The sequence below is a fragment of the Homarus americanus genome, unplaced genomic scaffold (assembly GCF_018991925.1).
Source record: "Homarus americanus isolate GMGI-L3 unplaced genomic scaffold, GMGI_Hamer_2.0 scaffold56009, whole genome shotgun sequence".
In the NCBI taxonomy this organism is placed as follows: Eukaryota; Metazoa; Arthropoda; class Malacostraca; order Decapoda; family Nephropidae; genus Homarus; species Homarus americanus.
This window is the reverse complement of record NW_024739542.1, coordinates 7306582-7334016: the sequence shown is the minus strand read 5'-3', so window position 1 is coordinate 7334016 and position 27435 is coordinate 7306582. Positions and strand designations below refer to the sequence as shown.

Here is a 27435-nt window from a genome sequence, read left to right as displayed (position 1 = left end):
TACATCAAGGTGTATCACGACAACATCAACGCCAGCCGTCAGCAAAGCATAACAGATTTCTTCGCCCGCAACCCACCACAGCCAGCCCAAGCCAGTGATAGTGACAGTGAAGTTGACTTTGAGGGATTTGTCAGGGAAGCCCTGACAACTGTAAGTGACAGTGATGGTGATTCACCTAGTAATGGTGATTCACCTGAGGGCCAGTAATCTGCCCTCTGGCTCGGAACCAGCCTCCATCCCTGTATGCCGACCCATCTCTTCTACTACCGTAAGAGTTACACCTAATTTTTAGTTTTCTAACCTTACCTTTATTTTTCCTATGTTAACCTTTATCTTTCCTAACCTAACCTCTTCTATATTACTTGTTTTATCATACCATCATAAAGTTAAGATAAAATTTTTACTACAACATAGTTGTGTGTCGTCAAAAAGTGGAGTTTGGGGATCGGCCTGGACTCCATTTCAATTAATCCCATATGTTATGTTATTCACTTTACGCGTTCCTCACTTTACGCGGTACCCTCCGGGTTACATTAACCGCGTAAAGTGAGTGTTAACTGTAATTTGAATATAAACGTCTTATATTTTGCACAAGAGATAAAAATTTTAGCCCTTTGTAATAAAATTAGTTAGAACTAAAATTTGTATGTCTAACGCAAACTATAGATGTTTATATTAAAACTAATCCCAATCTTATAAGAATTCCAGTAATGTTAATTATATTCTCCCAGGCCAGTTTGGTGACATTTTATAAGAGAAAAACTTATAGTCGCTCTTAAAGACAGATAAATAAATAAGCACTAGACCTTGGCATCAACTGTCAAACATATTGTAGTGGATTTCTCCCCTACAAACGCTGTTTGTCGCTGAGTAGCCGACCCCGCGAATTCCACAGTGTATGCCTCGTGGTCTAGGTCAACCAGCGCCGCCAACGGAGCGGGGGTCATCTATCTACCCACGCCTACCTCCGCTATAAAAGACCTGACCTCGTGGTAACCTGTCTCTTTCTACCTACACCAACCAGCCAGCAAACACCTCCTCCTCCTCCGCCTGCCTGGCGGTCCTCGCTCCCGCCGGCGAGCATGGCGACCCACAAGCTGTCCTCCTCTGAGCATCCTCACCAACCAACTCTCTTCTTCTAGCTACATCCGCAGCCAGCAACACCTCCTCCTCCTCCGCCTGCCTGGCGGTCCTCGCTCCCGCCGGCAAGCTTGGCGACCCACAAGCTGTCCTCCTCTGAGCATCCTCACCAACCAACTCTCTTCTTCTAGCTACAGCCGCAGCCAGCAACACCTCCTCCTCCTCCGCCTGCCTGGCGGTCCTCGCTCCCGCCGGCGAGCTTGGCGACCCACAAGCTGTCCTCCTCTGAGCACCCTCACCAACCAGCTCTCTCTTCATCACGCTTGTAACCACGCTGCCACTTCCCAGCACCAAGCTGCATTGTACATCCAATACAACATGTATACAGAGAGCACATTAAGAGTTTCCTTTCTCCATCCCATCCTGAGTGTGAACCAAACATCTCATACCCCACAATATCACCACACCTCCCCCCACCCCCCCTCTTCCCATCAGCTGATTGCTAGTAAAGAGACCATTTTACATCCAATAACTTTAGCTGTGTTGATTTTTTAGTATTTGTTTTAACATAATACTACAAAAAACAATGTTTTGTTTATTCTAGGAGATGGGCTGAGGTGCACCTGGGTAGACTCTCACTCTTTTTAGCATTTTGTGTTTCTCTCAAGTACCAAACTGAATTACAGTTATCCATTTAAACAACACTTCGATTTAGTGAGAATTCGGTTTAAAGCAACCTATCTTGGAACGTATCTCGTGTTATAACAACGTTCTACTATATAATGTAATTGTTAAGATTCAAACTTAGTGCATCATAATCAAATACCATGTTCATATGACATTAACATCGTGTCTAAAACCGAGTTTTTATAACATACCTGATCCTTTATCTCTTTGCCCTTAGCTTTACCAAGATGTTTTACACCAGCCTCGCGTCCTCGGAAGCCCAATGTTACTACCACTGACTCTACTGCCACTGGGTCTGTAAAACCAATGGAATTAAGTTACCATTTGCCCCATTTACATTTATTTTGTCAGACATATTATCAAAAGTTTGTACTGTACTGTCTATCCATTAAAAGTCCTTGTGCAAAATGCTTAATTGCTATTTGCCCTGAAATACTGATATGGTATTCTAAATGTGTTATACTGTAATTATTTCAAGGGTCATTATTTAACACCTATTATTTGAATTGGAATTTTTGAAACCATATCCTTAACCAGCTTGTCAAAAAATACCATTATATGAAATTTTGGCAAAAATATAAACTAATGACCACTTGTGCTCAAAGACAAGGTAAATAGATTAGGTTTATTTATTTGGTAAAAAACATTCTTTCTCTGGAGAGTGACTAGTAAAATAGTTAGTGTACAATCATGGTAGACCTTATAAAAATGAGGTTTGAAATTAACATGCATAGTATAACTGGCATTTTAAATACAGTTTGTATATCCAAAAACCAATACGGTGTTGGTAATTTTGTAAATGAAACAAATGACATACCACATTCTCTTTCTCCACGGCTGAAGTATACAGTAGGTTGTGTTTTGTGTCCTGTCTCGTCCACACACCAGCACTTGGGTGCTTCTGTAAATCCCTGTTCATCACTAGAAGGTGCATAACACTGTGTGGGGGTGAATCGACCATCTTCATCACACTGAGCTACATACTTCAGAGAATTATTTTCCTTAAGATGTCGCTGGAGAAGTTGACAGCGTGTTAGGGTGGGCTCGCCCTCCAGGTAGATGGTCACAGGGCCATTGTTCTTAGTACCACTTTCATTGAGGTTGTCTTCAATGTCGTGATTGTTTTTATCTTCAGTCTTGTCACCGTCACTGCTGCTAGACTCCTGCTGTACGGCAAGGATGCTGGCTTACAATACCGTACTTAATAATGAAAATCTCAATTATATTTTTTCAAAACCTATCAGATTATTACACACAAAATAATGCTCATGAACTATAATTAAAGACTAAAAAATCTCATCTTAGGTTTAAGGAATCAGATGACTGGCGAATGTGTAGGATTACTAGAAACCGCACAGGATACCACTACATTATTTGTTGCTTACAGAAATCTTCCACAAAAGGCCAAAGATAGAGTTAACTTCATTCAATTGTTTCCATTAATCGAATAATAAGTAAGTACAGTACTAAAGTCTGATAAAAAATTTGATGAGTCTTCAACAGCAAGACATACCTCTTCAAATGTAAAAGCAAGACGTGTTTTGGGTGGCTCAGTAGGAGACAGACACTTAACAAATCGGCCTTGGTGATCAACAAAGTTGGCAGTACATGTGCATGGATCAGCTTCACATATGGCATCTGGGTGACCATGGCATGTCTGATTGATGCAAGCTTTGGCCCGGGAGCAAGGAACAGGTTCCATACTGGCAGCTGACCAATAAGGACACAGCACAAAGTCTGAGGACACAACATAGTGTGTTAATGTTGTGTAACATGAAAACAGATGTACAGGCACGGATACATCTATTACTGTACAGTGCATGGTGATGCTTCATTTCTTATCAAAAAAGTTCCTTACTGTATATCACCAAAAAATGAAGAAAAAACCCAAATAACAATGTTATTAGATTTTGTATACTGTAGAAAGGTTCTTATGACTAAATTATCTTTCCATATAAGTTGATACATAGAGACTGACATAAAATTAAAAAGGCCAAGTCATGAGAGTTGGTCATCAGGCAGCATTTACTTACTTGGACAACGGGCCTCACATCTACTCTTGCTCTTGAAGTTGTTACCATTACCACCACAGCCGCTGTACAGGAAAGGCTCACACTTTCGTGTCTCAGTGTTGTAATACCATCGAGCTTCCCCTCCTGAGCACACACCGGCCTGTACTGACTGGTTGCAGATATCTGAGGGCACAATGGTAAGTCTTTACAACTAAGATATATTCTTCTTTGTTTGAAAATAATGACACCATTGCTTCACTTTAAAATTTATAATTTGTTTTTCCTAAATTAAACTTGCCTTACTACTTTTCCTCAGCCCTGGATTTATAGTTTTCAGTTAAGTGCCAACAGCTCTACCTGCACCTTTCCTTACCTGGATTCTGACACTCCTCCTGGCACTCTTCCATGGAGTTGAAGTTATTATCATTGCCCAAACACCCACCAAAGATAAACTCCTGGCACTGGTCAGCAGTGGCATTGTAGAAGTAACGCTTGAATGAGGCGCGACACATACCCCTGGCCAGGGGCTGAGAACAGCTTCCTTCACAGTGAACTTTCTCTCCGCTTGCACTGATGTGGAGAAATACTTATGAGTTTTATGTAATTCTATTGGGGGTTTCAGCATGGAAAAAAGTGTAAACAGGAGGTAACATTAAAATACCCGTATGAAAGCATGTGTACTGTATATCAACCAATATACCCAGGCCACTTGGTAATTTAACAAACAAGCATGAAAAATGACATTATAATACTGTATTGTGTGGATGTTTGTATGGGTAAATTCAGAGTACTGTACTGTACTGTACTGTATAAGGTTATGTAACATGACATAAAATATTTAAATCATTATAAAGAATCATTGCATGACATTGAAGGGGGAGATAAATATTAATCCTCTGTGTAAAGTAATAATTAGTTGTAAGTTATTAGTTCATTAAAAGTCCAACAATTGTGAAGAATAATCTTAAGACAGTAATGAAAGTTGTAAAGCACCAACCTGTAGAAGGTGACACGGCAATCATTACATGGGTCAGCCACACAGACAGCGTCAGGGTGAGAGTGGCAGGAGGCATGAAGGCACTCATTCTTACACACCCGAGCCCTCACACCGCGAGGACATACAAACCCAACAGATACCTGCTCCACAATCTGACCTGAAGACACATTTGACGTACAGTATTTCACGCAAAGTCCAACTTTTCAATTCAGAAAATGTAAAAAAAAAAAAAATTCTGAAATGTCTAAGAATTTCCTTCACAATATTTATGAAATGTATAGACAAGTTTACTTAAACATAAATACTACAAATTAGTTTTTTCTCTTACATTCTCGATTTTTTCTCAGGAAGGAACGAATCTTATTAAATCCCAGTACTGTACAGAAATCTGTGGAATACTTAATAAAGGAAGGTAACACTTCTACTGTACAGTACAGAATGCCCTTAAAATTTGCGGGGGTTAGGTTTTCAAATTGGCAGCGAATAGCCAAATCCGTGAATAACATTAGCTGACCAGGGGAAGAAGGTACATTTTTACTTGTGTGCAAAAAAATTGGCTTTGCTCTTAAAGTTAACAAAGCACGAGGTTGACTTGAGGGTAGACTCATATTTTTAATACATTTTGTTGTCTTGTTTCTGATTATGTGTGAGAGGATTTTCCCATTATTATTTATTTGTATGTGTGTGTCTACACACACACACATATACAATACTGTACAGGTAAAAGAAATTACTGTTTCTAGAACGAATGGCTCTCTGTCCTGGCCGCGAAAATGCCAGCAACTTTAAAACTACCCTTAGACATTCTTAGGTGTCATCCGTGAATAATCGAGGTCTGCGAATTGTTAGGGCCTGCTGTAGTGTACACAGTTTCTCTCTATCCTTCATGATACAAATGTCCGTGATATGAATTTACTTTTTGAATTTCATAAATTGATACCACTACAGTATTTCAAGACCTGAAACTTTCCCCCAGTTACATGAATTTGGCTCTAGAAAAAAATTCAAATTTCCCGTACTGGGAGTCAGCTGGCACAGCCATCTTAGGAAAAGATGGGCAGAGAGGTATTCTTGTTCACTGATCATATTCCCCTCCCTCCCGCATCTCCCACAAGCCTGTGTTCTTTCACCCGCTATTTGTTGTGTGAAGTAATCTTTCTCTTTATCCGTGTATATTCATGCAATCCTTTTGTTACTACAGTACAGTATTTTCGCTTTGGCATCCAAGCGTTCTGCTGAATCTTCGACTACCCGTACTACACTGAGGAAACCACGAAAGGCTGTGATTCTTGCGACAAAGCTGGAAGTAATTAAGTGTCTTGAACGTGGTAATGGCTCTACCAAGATTGGGAAAGATCTTGGTCTGGCTGCTTCTACTGTGACCACAATTTACAAGCATGCTGAGATCAAACAAGCAGCTGGACAACAGTGATGAGGTGGACAGTCCTCCTCATCTTGCTGAGTAAGGCCCTTACCCTGCCCACCTCTGCTCACCCCTTGTGGTGAGCCCAGACTGCCCCCCCATAAGATAATGTACCAAAGTTATATAGTATTTTAATAATTTTTTTCATGTGTTAGGTAAAAAATTATAATTTAGAGTAGTTGTGTACTATTTATCATTAGTTAGTATGTTTTGTTCTTGTTTATGAACCGATTTCATGTTTTTCAGGCATAATATCGGGGTATTTTTGTCACTGGCAAACCAAACCTTATTTTTCCCATACGTTTATATATTCATGGTATGTAAATTCACCCAACGAATATTCTTTTTGGGAACCTAACCCATTCGTATCTTGAGGGATACCTGTACCATACTATGTTGAAACCAAAACAAATACAAGTAGCTTTTTTGTTTCTGAGAAGTAACAATCTGTATTTTACTGGAAGATGAGAAACACCTGAGCTGTATCTCACCATTTGGTCCACATCGGACATGGCCACGGGTGAGAGTCTCATGAATTGGACGACCCTTTGTGTCCACACACCAGGTGAGGCCTCCTGCACGCTGTTCACGAGCGTACGCTCCGTCAGCCTCACACACAGGGGCCTGCACTGTCATGCCTTGTGTTGAAGCAGGAGTCTCTATAAAGGTAAAACATAAGTATACAGTGAATGAGAATGAATGTTAAATTATGAATAATTCTTGCATTGCTTGTGTGGATAAAATATGGTTTTTATCTGAGGAATGTTTAGTACTGTACAGCCACGCTTGGGTGATGGCTTTAATTTTAGAGCATCAGCTGTGATGTAGGAATGTACAGAGCCTGAGTTATATGGTGTTACAGTATTTATGACTAATAACTAAACAATTATAACTTATATGGAGGGACGGGTAATAAGAGATAATTATATATTCACGTGTGAATAAGCTGCCATAAACTTCTATATATCAGTTTCCTTTCACATAAGTACTGTACTACTCATAGTGATGCACATAATTTTGATTGTGTTGAAGACTACAGTATAAGTATCTCCTTAAACATTTTCACTAAACAGGGGTACTATACTGTACTGTACCTTCAATAAAATATTTATATCAGTCAAATATATTAACTCCTACTCACCTCACAGAATAAGAGTCATTGCTGATCTAGATATCAGGTGCTGTATCATAAACAAGTACAGTATACTGTAATACAATACAAAAACAAACGAGGAAAATAAACAAAGTGAGAATGTAATAGAGTATTTACCCACCTTGGGGTTCAACACACATGGCCCCACAACCATTGAAGCAGCACTTTTTGGATCCCTCACAATGGGTGTCGAACATGCACTGTTGGCTGGGTACACAGGTCAGGAGGGAGAGATCGCTGGGGGGACTCGGGCATGTACCAGGCTTGGGCACCAGATCTATACAACAAGCCATGCAGGTGACCATTACTTGTGGACATACTTGTGGGGGACTGTGAGAGCACTAACAGATACCAAATTGTATTCCAAGCAAATTTTTCAGAATTCAATTTCATTCAGAATCTCAAAACATTCACACTTTAACATGCTGATTAAAAATCCTGGGCAAAAAAACTTGTGATTCAAGCAATTAGTCTTTTGGATAACAACAGCTACTCTCTGCTTTACAATAAGTATATAAACCAGTTAAAAACTCTTATTTCTTATACATAAAAAAAAAAAAAAAAAAAAAAAAAAAAAAAAAAAAAAAAAAAAAAAAACCTTATTTGAGCCAAACAGATTTTTTTTTTAGAATTATTTAGTAAACAATCTTTAACTTAAATCTAAAATAATACATTGGTAAAAGTAATAAAGAATAATAATTTTTATAGTGCAGTTTGATCATTTTCACAGTGTACATTCTGATAAATAAATATCAAATGCACTTACAGTCACATATAGTATGCACTATAACACCCAGCAGAGAGATACCATATGTGGTATATGAGAGAAAAACAAAGAGAAGATACGTAATTTAATTAACAATAATGTGTAGAAAACTTGAATTTTGTGAGTGCTGAAACAAAAACAAAGGCACTAAGAAATTACTGTTTTTTGCTATGCAGTAGGTAATGTTTTGCCGACACTATATAACAGAATGCAGCATCATGTTAAACTTACTAGAATGCAAGCATCTTTCCTAGTGAGTAACACAAGCAGAATCATGCCCTAAGTACATTTGAGACAATACTACAGTACATAACAAGTGTAACTCATCTTCTCACATAAATGACTTTAAATGTGTTTTACTAAACATTGACTCAATCAAAATTGCTTTGTTCTGTCACTTAGTTAAAATATGACTGAGAAAACAAGCAAACCATGTCCTTTGGGGGTTCATCTGGTCATAACTCGCATTCTATCCATCATAAGAAAGTGATATGGGTGTTAAAATGAAGACAGTTACCCAGAACTGTATATGCAAATTAATTTTCATATCTTTCTCTATTTCTTTATGGCAGAAATATTTTAGATGCATATAAAAAAGGAAAGTAGACTTTGTATATCTTTGACTTTCACCTATTAACATGAATGACTGTCATGAGATCATTGCCAACACAACAAATGCATTGCTCCCCCAAGTGTGAAAATTCTAAGGACAGTTCCCTCACTTCCTGGCTACTCCTGAAGCCATTCTTTTCCCATTTCCAGTTTCTGTGTTTTCTTCAGTTCAGTAATACCCCGCTTTACGCGGTTTCACTTTCCGCGATTTCACATTTACGCGGTACCTCGCCAGAACCGGACTTTCACTTTACGCGGTGCATCTACTCATATACGCGGGAAGTGGCGCGGGCAGGATGTGCACAAGGTCGCCCAGTCATCAAAACATTACCGAGTTCTTCACCCGCCACCCACCACAGCCGGCCCAAGTCAGTGACAGTGATAGTGAGGATATGGACTTATATGGACTTTGAGGGGTTTGAAAAAGAGGCCCTGCAAGCCTATGTGGTGGATAGTGATACAATTGATACAAGTGATACAGGTGAGGGCCAATAATCTGCCCTCTGCCTCAGAACCAACCCTCCATCCCTGTGTGCCCAGCCATCTTTTCTGCTAATGTAAGTGTTAAAAAAACTAATATTATTGATATTTCTCTTAATTATTAATTGTGTGTGCATACCATCATAAAATTAAGATATAATTTTTACTACAACGTAGGTATTGTGTCTGAAAAAGTGGAGTTTGGGGGTCGGGCCAGTCTCTATTGGAATTAATCCCATATGTTCTGTTGTTCACTTTACGCGGTTTTCACTTTCCGCGGTACCCCATGGGTTCAATTGACCGCGTAAATCGGGGTACTACTGTACTGTATAATATGACCCTCTGTGAGCTGGGTCTGGTGACTATGAATATTTCTGTATGATAATATTCAAATTTATTTGAATGTCTAATATTTCCTCTCACCCCCCCCCCTCTCCTCTCAGAAAAGTACTGTACAGTACTGTACCTTCAAAATCACTTCTCCTTAGTTGAATAGAACTGGACTTTTGACCATCTGAATCCTTGTACAGTAGGCCACAATTTAAGTCCCATTTTCTTAAATCATATCTCCAGCATAAAGCGATGTACTGTACACAGTAACAAATGTATCGTGCAGGGGGGGGGGGGTCTGCTGACTTGCGTAATGATCCATACATCACCCGATGTGTTCATATTCAGTTACACCATCACTTATATATATGGCAGGATATGTCGTTAGCAATAGATATGTGAGGACACCCTCAGGCAAGGACAGCAGGGCTACCACCATAATACAGGACCAACACACATATTCCACTATCCCTCGTCCGTGGTGTTATATTGTTTCACACAAATCCACGCGGTACTTTTTTTACTGTGTGTACAAAGGGAATTTTTTGAGGAAATTCAACATTCCATGGAACTCGGTGTACTGTACAGTAGAAGGTAATATGGTGTGACTGATAAAAAAAAAGAGTCAATTATGAGTCTGTTAATTTACACTTGATATGTAATGTATTAATTCCTAATGTTTATTCTATTTACAGTGCATAATATTTATACTCAATATACTATACATCAACTAGAACATGATCCCAAAGGCTTAAGAATCATGCAAGATCATCAGTGAGACCCCCATATAACAAACTTATAGCTACATATAACTTTCATCTCTAAGTATATGAGTTCGTTAGATGGATGTTTCACGTCTAACAGACTTTCATCTCTATAGTTCGTTAGATGGAGATTTCACAGGTAATGGACCCTCGATATAACAGACCTCTCTCTCGATAGTCTGTTAAATAGGCATTTCACTACATTAATAAATCCTACCAGGTTTTATGCCATACTTCAAGGATTAAGACAATATATATTAATTAGGGAGAAGAAATGTTTGGTGGTAAATGCAACAGTTAATACCACAAAGGAATCTATTGATCATACCTTAAGAAAAGTCTTGTAGATTATGCTAGTTTTAGCCCCCAGGAATGAGTACTGTACTACACATTAAACCAGATCACAATTCTCTCAATGATGACACAGCAAGTGATTATTTAACTAAATCTAGTCAAAATTACATAAGCTAAGGAAGAAAAGGAGCCAACTAACATTAACAGAATCCCGTGTAGTAATTGAAAGTAAAAGTCTTTAAATGAGTTGACAAATAGATTTCTGAACTTCATACAGTATTTCAAATTTCTCTACTGTTAGCCAATGTTATGACAGTCACCCACAAAAGTCCTGTCGTCTCTTCTCCTGAACCACAAACCCCGAGACTCAGACATGTGAAATTAAAGCAGTTATGGACAGATTAATGCATGTGTCTACTGCTTTGGGTTCACATGTCTGAATCTTGGGGTTCATGGTTCAGGAGAGGCAACAAGATTTTTGTGGGTGACTGTACATGATCCTCTCCTATGTAATGTCTCTAAACATCCTTTGCAATTTAATCATATTTATTCAGAGGAAATTTTCATTCTCTTACTGAATAATTATTTCTAACAAACTATTCAACAGCTTCCCTTGATGTGTACACTCACTCCAAAAAGTATCTTTATGTTGTCTCGGTAGGGTTGTCAAAATCCTTCGTCTGTTGTAACACACTGTCTCACACAAAATCGTAAACATACTTTTTGGAGTTAGTGTACAATATTTTATAGTACTAAAATTATTATTTGCTGGCATAATTTCCCACAATAGGTATTTTAGCCAGAAAACCCCTATGTAGATAATCTAAGGTACCAGATAATACAAATGTTCATCATCACTACTTTACCATAGTACAAATTACTGATCAAAGAAATAGTTGATCTGATTGGGACATTTTAAATATGGCTACTCCTAATGTCAAAAGTTTAAACAGAGACTAAGTATGACTGTCTACTTGTTAGACTTGGAAATCATGTTCTACATTCTGTAACCTTTTTTATAGTGGTTTTGACTCTCTTCAAGAGACAATAAACAGGACAAGAAAATACTTACAGAAGAAGTGAAGCTACTACCTGAGGTTAGACTGACAGAATTCTCTCTTATAACAGATATGAGAAGAATGTGGGACCTACCGTTCACCCAAGTTATTATTAGTTCACATAAGAGTCTACGTAAAACAGCAATCTTATTCTATGTTGTTATTAACGAATTTGTTTTAACTATCACTATGAACTACTGAAATAACTTACACTTGGTCTAACTTTTTGTAATCTTAAAATTAGAAATAATTCAGAATAAAGATCACAAAAATACTAGTTGAATGAGGGTGCGCCAAGTCCGTAGACTTGATAGTGCTATATACACAAGAACAGGTGATCTACTTTGACATCAGATTAAATTGAAGAGTTCACCTCTCAGATGCTATAAACACCATTTGTACACATGGTATTGATAAAAATGTCCAATACATGAAATTCTTTGTCAAAACTTCATAAATAATCCCCAAATAGTAACAATAAACTATCAAGCATAAAAACAACAAAGTGATCAAGGGGGTTCACACGAGTCCAGGTCAGAATCCCACTGTCCATTATCCCTACAGAGTGTACAGGTTCTTAAGACCTTTGACCTCAAAACACTGTGATGTTTGGTAGTGAGGGTCACACTGGATGACACCATTCCCACGTGTGTCTGGGCCAAGCATGACCCCAACCCTTGACATGTTGAAGAGATATATGCATGTTACCGCTGTACCATTTTTTTTATGTGAAGCTCAGGACTGTATTTGTAGGCATTCAGCTGTACCAGAATCTTGTGGTGCCAACTGATGAGATTAGACAGGGTGTCTCAAAGGTGGTGCACCATACTGTACAGGGTGTGATCAGGAGTGGTGCACCATACTGTAGAGGGTGGTGTCTGCACCATACTGTACAGGGTGTCTCATAAGTGGTGCACCATACTGTACAGGGTGTCTCATAGGTGGTGCACCATACAGGGTGTCTCATAGTTCACACATCAAACTGTATAGTGTGTCTCAGATCACAGATCAGATTGTACAAGGTGTTTCATAGGCCACACACCATAATAAAATCAACGTTTTTCTATTTTTTTTCTTTTTCAGATGCAGGAATCATAACAAAAGATTTTAATCAACAAAAGCCATAAGACTGGGTGTTGTCGATTAAGTTATTATACAACTGATTGGTGTGTAGCATCTGGCATTTCATATATGAATATTAAATTGACCCTTCCTCTACACCCTATACAGCCAAGCAAGAAGACTTCAGTATTTATCAAACAAATCCTTTATAAGGTACTGTACTGTATATCATAAAGAGTAAAAATTCTAATAGCTAGGTGAAGGAAGAGGAAATAAAGATGAAATGTGTAAAATAAAGTGTTGTAAAGAGAAGCTGACGAGACAGACAAACTAAGAATTGCATATAGTGTCTGGGAAGTACATGAACCAATATCGTAACACCACAATACATCATGGCTTTGTCGTCATCTTTGGTCAAATTGCTTTATTGTTTACTGTTGCTTTATACCTTAACTCTATACAAGTTGAACTGTTTAGTACCTGCATAGTCTATATACATCCCAAACCAATTGTAAACTTGTATGGTAATTTTACTGAAAATCTATTATTGTTATCACTATTATGTATTATTATTATTACTGTATTCTAATTTATAGACTATACTTCAAGATGTCCTGGTTCATTACCTTCAGTTGGGACAGCTTCGAAGGTGTCATCAAGGGTGAGTCTTGGTGGGTAATCCTCAAGACTGGGGAAAACATCAATGGTAGTACTAAGAGGACCTGCCAGGTGTCGGGCCAGGTCATCAGGATCCACTAGTGTAGACTCCACTAAGGGTGACTCAGGTACTGCGTCCTGAGGAAGTGGATGAAACAGTGTTTCTATTACACAAGCAAAATTCAATCAAAACTATTCTATTTATCTGATATTCAATGTAGAGATAAGTTCTAAAAGGCATTTATCTTTTTCGTCCCTCAGTTTTTTAGTTTTTTCTATGAAGCTCCTTTTCATTCTTAATCTTTTCAAAACAGAGGTCAAACTAGAGATTGGTCAAGGAAAGCTTCAAGTGAACAGAGAAGAAGCCAGACCTGAATGACATGACGAAAGAAAGTTAGAACCTGACTAACCACTTATGTAAGGGTTCACTCTGCCGAATAAAACTGTCTGGCATTGGCTAAGTAAAATAATGAAAGTGGCTTCCCCATAGCAAAGGGATTAAATGGGTTCTCAGGAATAATGGTGGTACAATGTCCATAGATTCCTTTTCATTTTGTACGTGAATAAAACAAAGTTGCTACGTCATCCTCACTACTACCACCTGTTACCACCTGCGGTTTATCGTCCATAAACAACTGTTTGACATCACAACCACATCAAACATATGCAATCTCATTCACAACACTCCAAAAATATTTCAATTGAATATTGATGTTGATATATATGTAAAAGAAGAGTTTCCTTCTCCATACTGTCTGGAATGTATTTAACATTCACTTTACATAGCTTGATCCATTTTCACATTCATGGGCTGGTTTTGCTGATCAATCAACAGGAAAGTAACCCCTCATTATGGCAAGAAAAAGGATGAGTGATCTCTTAAACTTACAGGAAACAGAGGTTCATGGACAGATCCAGGAATAAAAAAAAAAGGGGGTCCAAGAAGTTGTGGATGGGAAAACATGGTGAGCACAGCGAGCCAAGCTAGCTGGAGGGTTTCGGGGGGTTGCTGTAAGCCCCCTTCAGAAAACTATAACAAATTCATTACTCTATAAAGTGCCTTTCTGGTTCCCACCTTAGCTACAGCACGAACAGGCCTGGAATGTTCCTGAGCTTCAATAACAACATCCCCAGACACTGTCAGTGTTCCGGAAGGATCAACGTCTACATAACGGCCCCGACGACGAGATTCGGAAGTGGAAACAGCATCCATGTCAAGAGGACGAGCGTGATACACGTCCACGTTACGGAAGAGGTCAACATCATAGTGCACCTGATGATCAGCGTGTGAAGTGGGGAATGTACGTCCTGAAACATCAGTGCAAATGTTGTAAAATACAAAAAACACTGAGATAAGTGCACAGATAAGAGGAGAACATAATATAAAAGTATAAGGTGTAACTATGTTGTATCATATTATTTATCCATCATCAGTTGTACAGATATCATGGTGTTAATGCTTAGGTGATAAATGTTAAATATGTTCTCAATAAAGAGAAACTGCAGCCTGTATCTGTCTCCTGCATGTCAGATATTTACACAATGCATACAGTTCTGAGTTTCTGTAAGCTTTCATGTGCTTTATTGGCATTAATTCAACTAAAGTTACCGAGATATATTGTTTCATCATTAATTCTTGTGTTACTGTTAGGAATACACAACCTCTGATAATTACCTGAGAAAGCCATTGAAGGTCTGGTGAAGATTGGAGAGTTAAGAACTCGCTGTAGTTCTCTCTGGCACTCAGTGAGGCCCACCTCACAGTTTACTGGGGAGTTGAACTCATCAACAAACTGGACAGAACAGCCACCACATGGATTAACACGACACACAGCGTGTGGGTGAGAGAAGCACACCTGGTTCTCACATAAGCTCTTGTCACACACATGGACCGTCTGACCCGGCTCACAGACTGCAAAATTATAATGATTATCAACAAGTACTGTATATAATTCACTAAGCATATAATTCACAGTACAGTACAATAATATCAAAGAAAGAAAAAATTTGTTTTGAATGATAAACATGGCATAAATATACAGTAAACTCCTTCTAAACCGGACTTGCTTAATCCGGATCCCCTTGTAAATCAGACTGGGGTCCAGCACCAGACACATGTACCCCAACCCGGGAGAAAACAACCAAAATCCAGTTAGTATGGGGGAAAGTTCGTGTAAGTGGGTACTGCCACTGTGGTTGCATAGGAGGGTACTCAACAGCTATCTCTAAGGAGGCAGTATTAGTGTTTAAGAAATATGAATAGTGTACAGTACATGTATTCAATGATATTAGCAGTGAAAGCATAACCTCCACTCTGCCTTTGGTGGCATACATTGAGAGTGCCGTACAATCACCTACTGCCTCAACAGCCTCATCACCTGAAGACTCAACCGCCTCATGATAATTTAATAAGAAATACAGTATACTCTATTATTAACTTATACTATGTGCTTCTATTTTTCATCAACAGATGTATCATAGTGCAGTAATAATGTATACCATAAAAAACACTCTTCTGCTGTGTATGATTCTCTTATCACTCTCCCATTATATCAGGCTGCTGCCATGAGTGAAAATATTTACAACTAGTGAAAAAAAATGACTGTATAAACTTTCATCCATGGCACCTGTTCTAATTTTTAGAAAGATAAATTTTATACCATAATGATGCTGAATAAATTCTCTACAAGACTGATAAAAAAAAAAGATGCAACAAAATATTTCTACATGATACAGTGACCCCCAATTTAGCGGATTTTTACTTTGCGGTTCTCGGTTATTCGCAGATGACACCCTGGATGTACCCAAGAATGTCTGTGGGTAGTTTTAAAGTTGCCGGCAATTTTGCGGCTGGGACAGGGAGGCATTCATTCTAGAGACCATACTCTATAACAGTACTTTATTAATAGAGCATGGATTTGAGGGTAGACTGTCACTTTTTTATAAATTTGTTTCTGATTATTTGTGAGAGGATTTTCCAATTACTCTGTATTATTTATTTGTATGTGTTTTGTGTGTGTTGTATGTGTTTTGTGTGTGTTTGTATATACAGTGGTCCCTCGGTTAACGAGATTTCGGTTAATGATTTACCGGTACCTTCCATAAGATTCTTAACTTCGGTTAACGAGCAATCCCTTGATTAACGAGTTTTTTACGAGCCGACTTCAACATGTTTTCGCTTGCATTTGGCGGTCCACCAGCTGTAGTATTAGTCCGCCAATACAGTAATCGGTTTTAGGGCTTAAATTCCTTACTATTTTAGTAAATATCAAGAAGTTTATACTATTCAATAATTTTAAAAGTTTAATATTAACTTTTTTAGTCATTTTAACAATTATTGAACATAATTGAAGGTAAAGAAACTAGTTTCTGGCGTGCCATCCAGCCTGTTAACACACAAACAGGCGTTAGTCTCTCTCTGTTTTCACTGGAGGTAACATCTTGCTTGAGACTCTCTTCAACTAAACGCTTTTTTTCTGTGTTTCCAAGCAAATTATTGGTCATTTTGAAATATATTTTACATATTGACAATATATAATGCAGTGCAGTGTTGAATTAAAGAAAATAATCTTGAATTACACCAAGAGTTAAAATTTTATGGGTGAAATGGCGCCATGGGGTGACTTCTCTTCCACCCCAATGCCTTCTCTTCTTCCTTCTCCTCCACCCCCATTCTAATTCCCATCATCATCATCATCATCCAGGAGCCTTCTACATACACACCTCAAAGTAAGTGCACTTTTCTACCTTTTTTGTTGAATTTAGGCAATTTTCGGTGAGCTGGAACCAATTACCCAAAAACCCATTGAAACAATGGTTTCGGTTAACGAGTTTTTCGGTTAACGAGCCACCTGCTGGAACGGATTGTGCTCGTTAACCAAGGGACCACTGTATGTGTGTGCGTTTGTCTACACACACATACTGTATACTGTATACAATAATACAGGTAAAAGAAATAATTGTCCTAAGGGCAAACACATAAAGGGAATATACATTTCTTTGTACACAAGTAAAAATGTGCCCCCGGTCCACTGATTTGACGATTTGCGGCCATTTTGAGAACCTAACCCCCACGAATTTGGGGGGGGGGTCCCCTGTATTATAATGGGAACTCAAATCTTTTATGAAAATACAAGGAATGTTTATACTGGAATCTATAAAATCACTTTTAATTAAGTTAGAAACATCATAGAGATGAGTGTGACAACTGAGACAGCACACACAGTTGTCAAGACATATGACAGTGCCCAGCAACACCAGCTGATGAAGGACTGACTGAGTACAGCTGTACCGAAAGCCAACACCAGGCTGCCGAGAGCGTATGTGAGACCGAGGAAAAATTTATCTTTTTTCCACAGATGTTGATACCCTTATAGGCTCTAATAATAATAATAATAAAAAAAAGTTCATATGGTATATAAAACCCCAAGGATGTTAAGTCCAGGCAAAAAATTACAGTAGATTTGGTGTTCTTAGGTAGCTTGAGATGGAAATCTCCCAATCCTCTCGAATTTTCCACCTTCAAATAGACAATTCAACCCACTGCCCAACCCAGAATTTTGGCTAAACCAGTCAGGCCTTCCCCCTAATTAGAGGGAGTTTACTGTAAACACACACAAATGTCAGAGTCAATTTACATCCCTGTACAATACTTTGTCTTAAGTGTTACATTAGTGAAATATTTGATTCAACAGTAAATTAGAAGCATGTTAAATGGGATCTACTTGTGTGTGGAGGTGATGAAGATTACAATATAGTAGGCATTTAAATAGCTATGTAAATTTTGTATACGATACTACTGGATAAAGGCACCAATAGCTAAACTGTACTTATTATTAAGCAAAAATACATAATTAAAGTGTTCAAGGACACATACCCATCCCTGGCAAAGATACTTACTCATATTGGTAGGGGTAGTTGGGTCGAAGTTCATCCTCCTAGATGACCTAGCGGTGCCCTGACACTGAGGGGCACCACGGGTAAGTGAGCCTGGTACCTGGTCACCCTGTGGAGTCACGCACCAACAGACACCCAGTTCCTCTAGGCACTGTTCTGGGAGCCAGGCACTACTGTTCTTATCACACTTAGGAATGAAGGTTACCTGCAGTGATGAAAAGAGTTGATAGCATTGTCAGGTTGCATAAAACATACAGATAACATGGTAAGGTTATATTAACAACAGTACTCGTATTCCTTTCATTGTGATCATTCAGGCAATCTTGGTGCCATTCTTACTATATGTCTGAGGGTTGGCAACTCTAAACATTTTCAAGCATACTTTACAATACCTCCTAAACTGCATATATCTCTGGGGACCACAACAGATATAATCATCCATCCATCCATCCTCATCTCTGTCTTCCTTCAGTTTCATCATTTAATATATCTACCTCTACCCTCTCTTCCCCAAGTACAGTGCAGTAACTCATTTTTCCTATTCTATAAATTTCCACCATTTTCTCATTGCTCAAGCCACTCTTAAAACTGCATTAATTTTTCTCTCAGTCATCCATAATAATCCCCTGTAGCACCACATAGCTCCTGCAGATGTCCACACTTCAGACCCAAACAGCAGTACATGCACATCATTACAATGACCTCTTTCAAACTAAAAGTAATGTCCCTTTTCAATTAACAATTTTTAATGGAAATTTTTGCTGGCCTAGTGTTGTTTAAATTTCTTTCACATCTACCACTGCATCTTATGTGACTTTCCAAATCCACAACACCAGAAACATGCAACAACCATGAAGGATACTGGAGTAAGCAAGATTGTGAATGGGTGACTTAGTTCTTTAATGTCCACCTCTACAGTAACATGTTTTATAAGCTTTCTTTACTTGCCAATTTTTCCTATTCAATCTTCACCTTCGACTAACCTTAAGGGCTGACCACCAATAACTTTAAATGTTTAAACTTATGACTCTTTTTACCTTTTTTTCCTTATCAGCATTCCTGATATTCTTCTCTCTCATTTTCTCACAAGAGCTGAGAGCTGGACAGGCAGAGAGACATTCAGCTTCAGTCTCAAAGTTGTTAAGGTTTCCTCCGCAGCCACCAAAACGGAAGGTCTCACAGCGGTTGGACTCGGCGTTGAAGAACCAGCGTTTGATGGCTCCCTCACAGTAACCAGAGTCTTTCCTCTCATAGCAGACTTCACCTAGGAGAGGATATGGTGTAAGACTTACTACTGACTTCACAGGTTAATGTGTATAAGAGGGAAAGCTTAAAAAGAGACAGATGATAAGGATAAATCATCAATTCTATTAAAGAAAGAAGATAATGAAGAACGAGAATGGAGCAATTCATAAATTATTACCCGTAAGGTAATAAAGTACAGTATCAACTATAAAGTCTATTGACTCTATTAGATATTTTACACTCAACAAAGGCAATTAAGCTTTGTTGTGAAACATGTTAAAAATATCAGTAATTTAATATTGTATGTCATGCTTTCAGTATTACGGCAATTCGAAACTCTTTTAACCTCCTACATTATGGTAGTGGTAATTACTACTACTGTATGGTATTATCAGCATACAGCTTCAAGGCTACTACATAGAGTATATGAAACTGGATGAAGGAATAAGAATAGGGATGAGTAAATACGGTTAAAAAGAAGATGCCCAGAAAAGAACCCAAAGTTTAAATTCTGGGATAAAAAATTGTATTCCATCAACATTAGAAATGGAATAAAAGCTTTTAATGGCTTACTGATACTTCTGACCATTCATTTTAACAATTTGAGCAGTACAGTAGGTCAAAAACAAGAGAAAACTGTACATATGTTACTTCATACTTCACAGTGATCACTTACATATGATTATAAGAAGAAAATTATGCTATAGAATCTCTCTAAGGGTGATGTCATCTACTTAATACCAAAACAAATTCAACCATCTTATCTAACACTACAGGAGAAAAAGAGCGTCATCATCTTACCAAAGACAATACTTACGAGGCTTGGGGCAGCAGAGTGCATATTCACCCAGGGGTGAGAGGTGACATTTGTGGCTGGAGGGGCAGGTGCTGCCCTCAGGGCCACACTCCACCACGCTGTCATTAATCCTCAGAGGTGATCCTAGATGGCAGTGGACAAGACCAATTCAGAATATTAACATCAAGATTAACACATACATTACATCTATGTTGATGAAGGGGGCATGACATGATGTGACACACATTTTGTACAAACTTTGCAGATATGGTGAATATCACGAGAAACTCCAATACCTCATATTTCAAATTTGTAAAGCAAGTGCAGTACTGAAGTTCCAGAGATAAGATGTAACTGAGGGTGTTCAAGAAGTTTATAAATGTTGCTCTAACTGACCAGAGCAGGAGTTTACCTTCATAGTGAAGCTCTGAATAAGACCAATCATATCCATTTTCTACTACAAAGTAATTGTATACAAAAAAAAGGCTTGCTTTCATTGACTCAAACAAAAGCAGCCTTCAGCACCAAAACATAAAACCTCTTAACTTGAGATCACCTCCTCTAGGTAAAAAAACAACTGCCACCACGACCTCACCACACATCCCTCAAGCAGCGCACCCGTAAGCAGCCACAGTAAACCCACTCACCTCCTCAAACATGAATGAAGGTTCAATTAATCTTGATGCTCAAAGTATCAACAAGGCTTGACACAACACATTATTACTGGGCAAAGTCTGCTTTCCTGTGCTAACATGGGGTCTTGGGAAGGGTGGGTAAGGCTATAGGCTCATTAGTTAACAAGGCTGTAAACACATTTGGTAGGAAATTCTGTAATACTATTTAATTAAAATAATCTGATCCTGATCACTGTTATTTTACAGTGTTGGAAGGTAGTATAACAAATTAGTACAGGGGAATCTGGCAACTCTCAGCATTTACCCACCATAAGGACAGGGGTTCTCCAGTCTTGGCAGGCACACAGGCAGGGGTGGACAGGGCTCGTCCACACAGGCCACGTGAACAATACGACACTCCTCCAGAGGGGTAGCGCAAGTCACCTCCTCACAAGGGTCACGACAGGCACACACAGGGCACCCAGAAGCATCCAGACTATAGCCATGTAGGCATGCAAGGTCACAGTTCATGGCAGGACACACAAGAGGCTCCTGCAGATATAAAAGGAAAAAAAAAGGAAATATCATAACTGTCCTCCTAAAATAGATCAGTAAAGCAGGACAATAATTTCTAAATACAATAATCTAAATAAAAATATTTAGGTCACTGAGGAAGTCCCTATATTAACAGCTCAAACCTTACAAACATTAGTAACATATTTGTAATCCAAAACATTTTATTTTCATATTTCAAACTTCAACTAACCTGGCAATTGGGGTGTGCCGGTTGGCTAACCCTGGTGCCTGGCACTTCTTGTCCCTGTGTGTCGACGCACCAACAGGTGAGAGTTGCTGGGTGACACTGTGTGGGCAGGAAGGCTCCCGCCTCATCACACTGAGGTAAGTAGACACGTCCAGCAGGAATTCCAGCCTCACGAGCACGGTGTTCTAGCAGGGTTCTCTGGTGTTCACAAGCTAGAAGTGGAGAGGAATAGTTTTCAGGAAGATACTACAGTAAAACAAAAAAAATAACAGAATGTTCAGTGATAGATGAGAGTTTTAATGAAAAGAAAGTATAAGATGGTTTGGAAAAAATAGGGAAACAACTATGTGAGAATAAATTTTAAAGAAATCAATCACTCATCGACTTCTTGTTGAAAATAATACACATTATGAAGAAACACAACTTAAGATGAAGTAATAAAGTCAATTAAAAGTATCTGCTGTGATGATACAAAAATCTTCTCCTTCACTGACCTGTCATGATGATGGGCTGGAGACACTGAGTACCACAGCCATTGCTACAACACTTGGCATCACCGAGGCAGTGGGAGTCATCAGAACACTCCAGGTCACAGTTACCACTCAAGACTGGCACAAGGAAGGGACACTGACCAGTTTTCTTGCTGTTACCTAAAGAGAGAGTTGATGATACAGTACTTCACCAATGACCTGTAGTGATTTTTCTTATAGTTTTAGTACATTATGTTTAATACATCTTCTGTTAACCAAAACTGAAATAGATTTATTAAACATCCAACCTTCATACAACAGTCTTAATATGTCAACCATTTGCTAAGTTCATCTCCCTTAATGCCAAGACTCACTAACTTAATGCAGTATAATTCTATTTTTAATGTCTCTGGATAAATTTTTCTGGACTCAAACTTCCAGGATATAAATTCACTATTTGAAGTTCATACATTATGTTAAACAAAACAAGAGAACAGAGCTTCACAGAACATACCTGGACTGGGGCAACAGACACCCTCAACAGTGTTGTCATCAGCAAAGCAAGAGTAGCCCTGAGGGCACTCAAGGGCACGGGCCCGGGGACTGCAGGCCAGTGTGGCATTAGTCTCTGGCAGAGTGTATGGGTCCCCAATGGGGCAAGTGGGCACTGCGGAGGCCTCCAACACGGGCACACACTGTGGGATGGCTGGGCAAACACCATCCACACACGGGATATCCACCATCTGGCAAATGTGGCTGGTAGCACATTCCACATCCTGTTAAGCCAAGTTTGAGTTATTCTCTAAAATACAGTATTATTAAGAGGTAGATAATAGGAGGGATACGGGAAGATTAGGAGGGAAACGGAAGAACGAGGTGAGAGACACACTAGAGATGAGAGGACAGTGGACAACCAAGAAGCAGTAATGCGAGCGAGCTGCCCAAGGTGATGTATATACTACCCAGTGATTGTTGGGGAAGGTCATCGTGTACACGTGTGGTGCAACAGGGACAGAGCAGATACTGTAGTTGTTTCTGGTTAACTTTCACTTTAATCCTCATTGTCACTGATCGGCTTGTTAGCCGCATGGGTGGTTGGTCACATCTCTGATAAACACTGTTGGCAGATACTGGGCAAGCAGTAAGTAGTAGGCAGCTACCAAACAGGGAGGTACTACCGCCTGGGAAGATATTGGAAGCATAATGTGTTGTCTAATGGTACCCTGCTGCCACATGGCATCACGAAAATTGTGACCAAGTCCCAGGTTGCTGATCTGACTTTCTGCTTCATTTACACGCAATTGCAGGGTCTCAATTGTTTCTCTTACCATTGACAACACAACATACATATATCGTTTTTCACTTTTGATCTTTTTTTCATTTTTGTATTTATAGTTCTTTATTATTATTATTATTATTATTATTACAGTTACTGTATCATTATCATCATTATTTTAATATTTTATTTTTGTTTGTTTTATCATAAATTTTATTTATTATGAATTATTATGACTATTATTTATTATTATTATTATTATTATTATTAATATTATTATTATTACATTTTCGCCCCCCAGGCCCCAATGTGGGTCAGTGACTGGCTCCTGAATATATCGGAAACAGCTCCAGTGTTGGTCAAGTCTGCCTTGAATGAGGTCACACTCAGTACTGTCACAGCGCTCTCTAACCTAACTTCTCCTAACCTATCCTAATTTAACCTATCCTATATTAACTTAACCTTATTCAACCATAAGGTTAGGTTAGGTGGCCTGTTTACAAATTATTTTACAAAATTACCAACATGTTTGCTGGTCATTTTGCAAAATAACCAATTTTGAAAAAAAAAAAAAAACCTTAACATATATAAATAAAATATACAATAAATCATGTACGGTTTACCTGGCAAGGATCGCGACACTGACAGAGAGGACAGGCTGTATCTGGATCCAGCACGAAGCCGTAGTCACAGCCAAGGCGGCACAGCATCTCACCACAGGTCAGAGCTGCACGAACACGTTCACACACCACTAACTCCCGAGACGATGCCCTGAGAATAATTATACCATATTAAAGATAACAAGAAACAATATGAGTCCTTCGTATATTTTTCACGTCTCAAGTTCAATATGCCATGAGGAAAATTATTGAATTACACAGAGCCAAATGGAAATAACTTCATGTTTTCTTTCTCAACAACACAGCAGGTAGATAGACATATGGACATTTATTCAGTCAAATCACCATGCACGTCTAAAATTGGTGAAGTATGTACACTTAATCCTAAAAGTATCTTTACGGAGGGATCTGATGAATTTCAAAATGAACACTGACTCCTGTAGGGTATCAAAATCCTTCGTCCATTATGTCATATTGTCTCACACAAAATTGTAATAATTCTTTTTGGAGCCAGTACAGTACAGTACAGCGACAGATGATGTTGTTGTGCAGATCTCCCAAAGTTTTAAGTCATTATTGCCCGAAGTTTTAATCATCCTCCTCCCCTTTTCCACGAAGAACCCGTAGGTAGGAGACGTTCCTTCAAACGGTATTTTTTATTGCTTAAACCTCTTCCACTCCGTGCGGGACTGTTGAGGGCAGAGTTGATAAGCCTGTCCACCTTCAGTGATGCATTATGAGTCGTCTTACTCATGAGGTTGGTATGCCAGAGGTGTGTTCGTTTACTAACGCTGGCACCAATTTCAAGACTGTACACGGACGATCATCAACATGGGAGTTTGTAATACCATTAATTGGCAAAGAAAAAGTTTATATTTTCCAGACGTAAAAAGTAAAAACATGAATGTAAAAAAAATATATATATAAAATTACCATTATGTCTTTCTTTGTTCATTAATCATATTTAGTATACATATCCAATAAAACAAAGACAACAGTTATGAAAAGGGTATTGAAGATCAAGTCTTAGCCACATCTACAAATTCTATTATTATTAATTCGATTTTCCACCGCCCACTTTCCGTCGTGCGCTGCAGTGCGGGGTCCTTCACGTTTAAAACCATAGTTGTTGACAAAACGACCCCCCTCAACGGAAAAAGTTGATTAAAACTCTGGCCATATGTCTGTAGTTCCTCAGCAGCACCACCAACAGTGAGCCACTAACATTATACTTACTTTACTTTTATCCTCTTCACCACTGATCGGCTCGTTAGCCGATTGGTCGCGTCTCTGTTACGCACTGTTGGCAAGTACTGGGCAGGCACCAGCAACTGAATGTACCTGAACCCGCTAAGTCTGGTCATGAAAGAGCTCACACTCGGTGCTGTCACGACACTTTATGATACACCGCCAACAGTGAGTCACTAACATTACCACCGTCAACAGTGAGTCACTAACATTACCACTATCAACAGTGAGTCACTAACATTACCACTATCAACAGTGAGTCACTAACATTACCACCGTCAACACTGAGCCGCTAACATTACCACTATCAACAGTGAGTCACTAACATTACCACCGTCAACAGTGAGTCACTAACATTACCACCGTCAACACTGAGCCGCTAACATTACCACTATCAACAGTGAGTCACTAACATTACCACCGTCAACAGTGAGTCACTAACATTACCACTATCAACAGTGAGTCACTAACATTACCACTATCAACAGTGAGTCACTAACAACAGTGATTCACTAACATTACCACCGTCAACACTGAGCCGCTAACATTACCACCGTCAACACTGAGCCGCTAACATTACCACTATCAACAGTCACTAACTCTATCAACAGTGAGTTACTAACATTACCACCGTCAACACTGAGCCGCTAACATTACCACCGTCAACACTGAGACGCTAACATTACCACCGTCAACACTGAGCCGCTAACATTACCACTATCAACAGTGAGTTGCTAACATTACCACTATCAACAGTGAGTCACAAACATTACCACCGTCAACAGTGAGTCACTAACATTACCACTATCAACAGTGAGTCACTAACATTACCACTATCAACAGTGAGTCACTAACATTACCACTATCAACAGTGAGTTGCTATCATTACCACTATTAACAGTGAGTCACTAACATTACCACCGTCAACAGTGAGTCAATAACATTACCACTATCAACAGTGAGTCACTAACATTACCACTATCAACAGTGAGTCACTAACATTACCACTATCAACAGTGAGTCACTAACATTACCACCGTCAACAGTGAGTCACTAACATTACCACTATCAACAGTGAGTCACTAACATTACCACCGTCAACAGTGAGTCACTAACATTACCACCGTCAACACTGACTAACATTACCACTATCAACAGTGAGTCACTAACATTACCACTATCAACAGTGAGTCACTAACATTACCACCGTCAACAGTGAGTCACTAACATTACCACTATCAACAGTGAGTCACTAACATTACCACCGTCAACAGTGAGTCACTAACATTACCACCGTCAACAGTGAGTCACTAACATTACCACCGTCAACAGTGAGTCACTAACATTACCACCGTCAACAGTGAGTCACTAACATTACCACCGTCAACAGTGAGTCACTAACATTACCACCGTCAACAGTGAGTCACTAACATTACCACCGTCAACAGTGAGCCGATAACATTACCACCGTCAACAACACTACTCACTTTGTGCCGGGGATCTGGGTACCGAAGTCGTCGACACACCAACACTGTCCCAGGTCGTTGCACTGGACCTGCTCGTAAGCGCCGTTTTCATCACAAGTTGGTGTGGGTACAGCAAGAGTCACACCCTCCAGCTCCACCAGGTCACGTAAGTACTCACACACTGCGGTAACAGGTCAGGTATGGTCAGGAGGGTTAAATGTTGTTATTCTTATGTGCTGAATAGTGAAACAGGACAAAGGTTTCTTGTAAGATATATCATCATTCTCTCACTTTCTAAATTAAGGATACTTCTCCTTGAAATTAACCTAACATGTTTTCTTAATCGTCCCCCCCCCCCAAAAAAAAAATAGTATAGAAAACCAAAAAATCAATAGAGTGCAAAGTGTGAAAAAAATACCCCAACTCACTCGTAGGTCCCTGAAGAAGGCCATGATCGAGGGAGAGGTTTTGGGGTGGTTGTGGGGGCACGCAGGAGGGCCCACAGCTAGGCACCACACAGCACTTGAGGTCATGGCCACACTCAGAGTCGGCAGCACAACGAGGACCCTCACATAACTCGTCACTGACCGATCGCACGAAGGGACACTGGCCAGGCTTGGTCGCTTCTGCAGGAGGTAAAAAAAAAAAAAATAATAATCAATCATT

General features: G+C 39.2%; 1 protein-coding gene across 1 annotated transcript in view; it reads right to left on the bottom strand.

Annotated features, from left to right (window-relative positions):
* LOC121874823 overlaps nucleotides 1-27435 on the bottom strand; it is a 217745-nt gene that overhangs the window by 12638 nt on the left and 177672 nt on the right. The window contains exons 13-33 of the mRNA XM_042379108.1: nucleotides 27198-27395; nucleotides 26791-26950; nucleotides 24059-24206; nucleotides 22674-22935; nucleotides 22184-22339; nucleotides 21693-21901; nucleotides 21256-21478; nucleotides 20334-20456; nucleotides 19309-19535; nucleotides 18275-18476; nucleotides 15051-15287; nucleotides 14451-14683; nucleotides 13345-13513; nucleotides 7474-7629; nucleotides 6691-6858; nucleotides 4777-4933; nucleotides 4153-4349; nucleotides 3801-3962; nucleotides 3281-3504; nucleotides 2585-2933; nucleotides 1959-2062 (exon numbers count right to left, since the gene is read on the bottom strand). Of these exons, the coding sequence (XP_042235042.1) occupies nucleotides 1959-2062; nucleotides 2585-2933; nucleotides 3281-3504; nucleotides 3801-3962; nucleotides 4153-4349; nucleotides 4777-4933; nucleotides 6691-6858; nucleotides 7474-7629; nucleotides 13345-13513; nucleotides 14451-14683; nucleotides 15051-15287; nucleotides 18275-18476; nucleotides 19309-19535; nucleotides 20334-20456; nucleotides 21256-21478; nucleotides 21693-21901; nucleotides 22184-22339; nucleotides 22674-22935; nucleotides 24059-24206; nucleotides 26791-26950; nucleotides 27198-27395 (4064 nt within the window). The remainder of the gene's footprint in view (nucleotides 1-1958; nucleotides 2063-2584; nucleotides 2934-3280; nucleotides 3505-3800; nucleotides 3963-4152; nucleotides 4350-4776; nucleotides 4934-6690; nucleotides 6859-7473; nucleotides 7630-13344; nucleotides 13514-14450; nucleotides 14684-15050; nucleotides 15288-18274; nucleotides 18477-19308; nucleotides 19536-20333; nucleotides 20457-21255; nucleotides 21479-21692; nucleotides 21902-22183; nucleotides 22340-22673; nucleotides 22936-24058; nucleotides 24207-26790; nucleotides 26951-27197; nucleotides 27396-27435) is intronic.